Source organism: Microtus pennsylvanicus, chromosome X (genome assembly GCF_037038515.1).
Source record: "Microtus pennsylvanicus isolate mMicPen1 chromosome X, mMicPen1.hap1, whole genome shotgun sequence".
NCBI classification, from domain to species: Eukaryota; Metazoa; Chordata; class Mammalia; order Rodentia; family Cricetidae; genus Microtus; species Microtus pennsylvanicus.
The window spans coordinates 37382919-37388540 of NC_134601.1; the positions used below are offsets into that span (position 1 = coordinate 37382919).

Here is a 5622-nt window from a genome sequence, read left to right on the forward strand (position 1 = left end):
AGTCCCCAAAATGACCAGGCTCCTCAGGGAACTGCGTCAGGAGCCCCGGGTCCACAGTGCTCTGTGGCGCTGTGCCTGGTGCTGGCCCGGTAATGACAGAAGCCGCCTGCGTCTTGGCAGGAACAGTGAGCGACTGTGGCTTGTGAGCCCTCCGTGGTTCTTCCATGTGTGGTCATCGGCACCCTCAGTGGGCCTCTCCTGAGGATCAGACAGATGTGGGCTTTGTTTCCAGAGTGCATGTACGACACGCACGGCATGCTCACGGCTGATAGGAAAACACGGGCCCAAGGCAAGAGCAGTCAGGAAAGGAGTAGACCCCTGACACACACCCACTCACTGTGAGCAGAAAGGGACGAGACTCCACTGAGAAGCACGGGGGAGGCCCTGTGTGGAGAGGCAGAGAATGGAGGGACATGGACGGGAGAGCTACCCTACAGATGAGATTGGACAACACTTAAGATTCAAAGCATGCATTCTGGACTTAGGGATGGGCAAGTGACCATCCAGGGCATCAAACAGCCGCTTTGATTTCCTGTCTGTATAAGACGACCCTGTGGATTAACATTATGGCACAGAGGTTGTGGGCAGGAGAGTTCTGTGGCCTGGAATCTGATGGTAGAACAGTGCCCATCACCAGCAGATATGGGTGTGCAGGGCCCATGGACTTGAGGCAGCAGCAGGAGAGTGGGCAATACCAATGGCGACACTTACCCTGTTGCTCTCATCTGACACTACTGAGTCTGCCAATTAGAAAGCATTTCTCTATGGTGAAGTGCTTTCCTGGGGGGGGGCTCTCCTTTGTGCCACGTGTGCACTTGATCCCATAGCGAGGTCCAGCAGGGAGTTGGGAGCAAGAGGTCAGAACCAAACTATGAGGGGGCGGGGGAAAGGAAGGGAGGCCAGAAGCTATGACAGTCTCAGCAACCATCCTTACCTGCCATGTTATGCAAATCACCATGAAGATTTCCACACACACACACACACACACACACACACACACACACACACACACACACCGTTCCTCAACCTGGTATCATACTGGTGCAGAAGGCAAGGTGCACTAGGTGTGCACAGGCTTCCTGAGGTGGGGTACAGGGCGGGGGTAGCTCCCTAGGAAAGAAAGCAATGAGGCTCCCCCCACCCGGAAGGAATCCCAGGGAGCCCCCAAGGCATTGGATGGGCAGGAAAATACACAAGCCAAGTAAAGACACTCACCTCTCTGGGAGGAAGTTCACCACCCTAGCCTCAGGGTGGGCGACCATGTGTCACACATCTGCTCTGGATCCTTCCACATCTTCTCAGGCACACACCCTCATCCCTGCGGAACGACAGACTTTGGGCACCCCCTTGCTTTCTCTCTCCTCGCCTCACTGAGCTGTTGCTTCAGTATCCACTAAAGGCTAATTCCGTCCTAATGCAGCTCTGCTTCCCTCTCCCACACTTACAGGGCAGGCCCACATCACCCTGAGAGAGGCCCTCAGGTTGAGTTTGTCTACCAGATTCTGGAGGGAGGACAGCACCCCAGGCAGGGGAGCCAGGCCAGACAGAGACTACCAGCAGGGAGCAGTGCCCACCACAACGCAGGGGGTCACCCTGCCCTGATCAGAACAGCCCCAGCCATGGACTCTGCAGAGTATGTGCTCTGTGGCTGGAAGGGCCAGCTGTGGCCTGCAAGGGTGTTGACCAGACCCAGGATCTCAGCCCATAGTAAGAGGAGAGGGGCCTCTTTCCTGGAGGTCCAAATTCTCTCTGTTGGTGAGAAGACCAGAGTGAGGAGCACAGAGGCGAGGCCCCTAACCAAGTCTGAAATCGTAACCATCGCCTCCTTGGCCAGAAAGGAGTCACAGGGCAATGGCCCGCCAGGGCAGACCAGGACATACAGAAGAGCCCTCAAGGTGGCCCTGGATGTTCTGGGCGAGGGAACCCGCTTATATCAAGGAGAAAGGGCAGGTGGCCGAAGAACCAGCACAGCGGCTCCCAAGGTTCCGAAAGAGGAGACCAGCTCCAGCCCACGCCAGTGCCCGCACCCCCAAGGACGCAACCAGAAAGGCCAAGGGCTCTCCCACAGGAGTCCTGGGAAGCGAGGCCGCCCAGGACCTGTGTTGATGGGCTCAGGGAATGAGCCTGCAGTGCAAGGGGGGGAAGCCCAGGCCCAAGCCACTGTAGAGTCCCCTTACTCTGAAATGCAAGGGAACAGGGTAAGGGGCACCAGAGCGCGGCCAATTTCCTGCAAGTCGCCAATAGGAAATGCTGGTGATAATCCTGGCAAGAGAAAGTTGAGCACCCGGGCCTCTAGGGAGGGTGCCCGTGCTAACAATGAGCATAGACCTGCCTCTGGGCCACCGAGGAGGCACGCCTCTACCTCGCCCAAAGCTCTCAAGCAGCAAGTACGGTGTGGCGGCCTAGAGATCCGGGCCATTGGAGCCCAAAGGAAGACCACCCTCCCAGAGAACAAGGAGGATCCCGGCCCGCTGACCCCGGGGCCAGACTCAGAGGGGGCATCGGCAGCCTGCGCGCCTCCAGTCCCGAGTCTGCGAAGATCAGTCCGCATTGCTGGCAGGAAAAGGAAGATCCATGTGCTGTGTGCACATTGCGGGCTCTCGGGACTGGAAACTCGAGTGCACTCGAAGGTGACTAAGGCCAGGGTCAAGAGGAGAGCCCCTGGAGTTCAGGAAGACTGCCAAGCCACCAGTGTGGCTTCTGCCCAGGAGACGAATACCATCGAACGAGGGATGCTGGTCTGGTTCAAATTCCAGGACCTTCCTTTCTGGCCAGCGGTGGTCAAGAGTGTCAGCAAGAACGACAAGACGGCCAGGGTGCTGCTGATCGAGGGCAACATGCAGTTTGAGCGCAGGGGTGTTCGCGTCCCTCTCCGCAAGCTGAAGCTCCTGGACTGTGGGGAGAGATTCTCCCTCCTGCGGAGAGCCAGCAAAGTGTATGGCCAGGGCATCAGCTGGTGCCTCTCGGTGATCGACCGCTACAGAGAAGACCTCGCCTGTGGCTCCTTCCGGGGCTCCTTTCTGGACTACTACACCGCCCGAGCCAGTTACCCGCTGAGGAGAGCCATTCAAGAGGGCGACCTGTGCATTGATTTCCCCAAGGTGAGCTATGCCGACTTGGAAGACTGGGAGGAGGAGACCGCCCCCGGTGGGAAGAGGCCCCGCAAGAAACTCCTGCCTGACCGCATGAGAGCCGCTTGGGACAGAGCCAACCAGAAGCTCGTAGACTTCATCGTAAAGAGAAAGGGGGCCGACCAGCACCTGCTGGACATCGTGAAGGGCAGGAAACCGTCCTGGTGGCTGGACGACCTCTGGAAGTCAAAGAGGGAAGTCTTCTGCATTGAGACCTATCTGGAGGATGAGGACCAGTTGTATTTCGTGGCCAGACATTTGCAAGAAATATCCAAGGAAGCAGACCAGGCCCTGCTCTCGCTGGCAAGAGGAGACCAAGTCCGGCTCACCATGGAGGTTCTTCTTCCAGAGGCAATCATCTGTTCCATCGCTGCCCTGGATGAGCTCAGCTACAAGGAGGCAGAAGAGAAGTACCTGCGTGGCCCACCTGTGCACTATCGTGAAAAAGAGCTTTTTGAGAAGACCATCCTAAAGGCGGCCCGGAAGAGGTCAGCAGCCAGGATTGGGGCTGGCAGGGACCCTCCTGCACCCACTCCTTAGAAGGGAGCCTCCTCCTTTCTGCCATCCTCCCCTGCAGCTCCACCTCCAAAAGAGAACCATCTGGGAGACTGTGGGGCTTGCTATGACCGCTCCTCACCGCGTACCTGTTTCTCCACACACAGACCCCACCCCTACTCCCCCCCCCCAAATAAACGTTCACAAATGTGCTTGATGTTGCAGATTGTCTACATGGATTCGGCAATTCCTGTTAGCTTCAGGCCGGGCCTAGCCCTCTGTGGCCTGTGCCCAAGCGTGGAGAAGTCCCATGGGGTCTCCTCTCTGGACCGTCACCAGCTATGGGTGGAGTATTAGCTAGCTATGTGCAGACTTGCCCTCTCTGCATGGACCCGACGCACCCAGACAGCACACCAGGTTCCTGATGACACTGTGTCTCTCTGTGTGTCTCTGACTCTTCCCCATACTCCCTGTCCTCTCTAGGGTGCCTTGGATGGGGCAGGTCCCATTGCTTTCTCCATTACCTCCCTCTTTGCTCACTCACGTTGAAGGAGAGGAACACATGTGTGCTTTGAGGCTGTGCTTTGAAGCCAAAGAAGGGGTTGGAAATGTTGTGACCCTAGGGATAGCCTGATTTCAAAGGACTCCCCCCCCTCTCTTTGTGTGTGTGTGTCTCTCTGCGTGTGTCTCTCTCTGCCTCTCTATTTATCTCTCTGTGTGTGAGCACGCTAGTACGCGTGCATGTTTGTGAGTGTGTGTGTGTGTGTGTGCTCCTTTTGATCCTCCTCTCTCTGTCTCCCTGGTGCTGAGATTAAACATACCTGTCCACACACCTTTTTTTCAAATGAGTACTGGATGATGAAGGCAGATTTTACATTATTAATTTCTTTCTGTTATTTGAATATAGTTTTTAATTCTTTGCCTATAAGTTCTTGCAAATTGTTCTTAATGAGAAACTTTACTCAGCGATCAGCAATTTTTGGAGAAAGTATATTATTTTTGTTGTTGTTATTTATTTGGTTTTGTGCTGGACTTGTACATCTAGATTTGGTTTGTTTCCTGAGTTTCTCTTTTTTCTTTTTTAAATTCTCATTTCCTTTCTTCTTTCACTGGGAATAATTACAATGTTTAGAAGAGGACTAAAGTCATAATAACTTTGAAGTGTTGTTTTCCTCTATGACACTGGGATTTAGACCAGAGGCTCTATGTCTAGCCTTTCTCTGAACACTCCCGTAGGTTTTAGAATCTATGTTCCTTTGGGTCTTGCCCTGTGTCAAATCTGTGGGTCCGCAGCTTCCTTTGAAGCAGCAACAAGATGTGCATTCCCCTCACATAGGGTCTTCCCGTCCTTATTCTGGGTCAACAGCTGCCTCTGCTGCTGTGAGGTGTCAAGACCAAAATTCCTATCTGCCCTGGTACCCAACTTCTTCCAGTAGGACGGCATCTAAACTATCTAAACTAAATTAAGTGCCCAGCAACCCTCTCCCAATAAGGTTACATCCTGAGGTAACAAGAGCCAGAGCCTTCCTCTTATGAGTGTGGATTTGTGGAAAATTGAATCCACATCACCCAGGAATCCAGGTCCCTGGAGTCTCCATGAGGTGACAAGCACAGAAGTGCATTTGAATAAAGACCTCTTTCTTGCAAGATGTTGACTTGTTCATGAATGTTGGTTGACTCCTAAAGTAGCTATCACCGAACCCCACAAGACCAAAGGGCAAGCCAGGCAGACCATGTAGGCTGGTAATTTGAGCTAGAAAGAACAAGTGCCCTTGGTGTTACATATTCACAACTCCAGGCTGGACAATCAGGCTGCTGTGTCCATCTGTGCTGCTGTAACAAAATACCTAAGGCAGATCTAACTTACATGAAAACTGTAAATTTACCTCTCACATCACTGGGTGTTGGGTCACTCACCCCTGTTTAGGCTGAGAAACTAGCCAGATGGTCTTCAAGGCAAGATCAATCCACCACTGATTTCCAGTGAGCTTGAAGC

At 53.8% G+C, this 5622-nt stretch overlaps 1 protein-coding gene across 1 annotated transcript; it reads left to right on the forward strand.

The window, feature by feature from the left end:
* Positions 1-1619: 1619 nt before the first annotated feature.
* On the forward strand, positions 1620-3671 carry LOC142841511 (putative PWWP domain-containing DNA repair factor 4). The gene has a single exon (XM_075958435.1). The coding sequence runs from the start codon at positions 1620-1622 to the stop codon at positions 3669-3671; it is 2052 nt and encodes a 683-aa protein (XP_075814550.1).
* The last annotated feature ends 1951 nt before the right edge of the window (positions 3672-5622 follow it).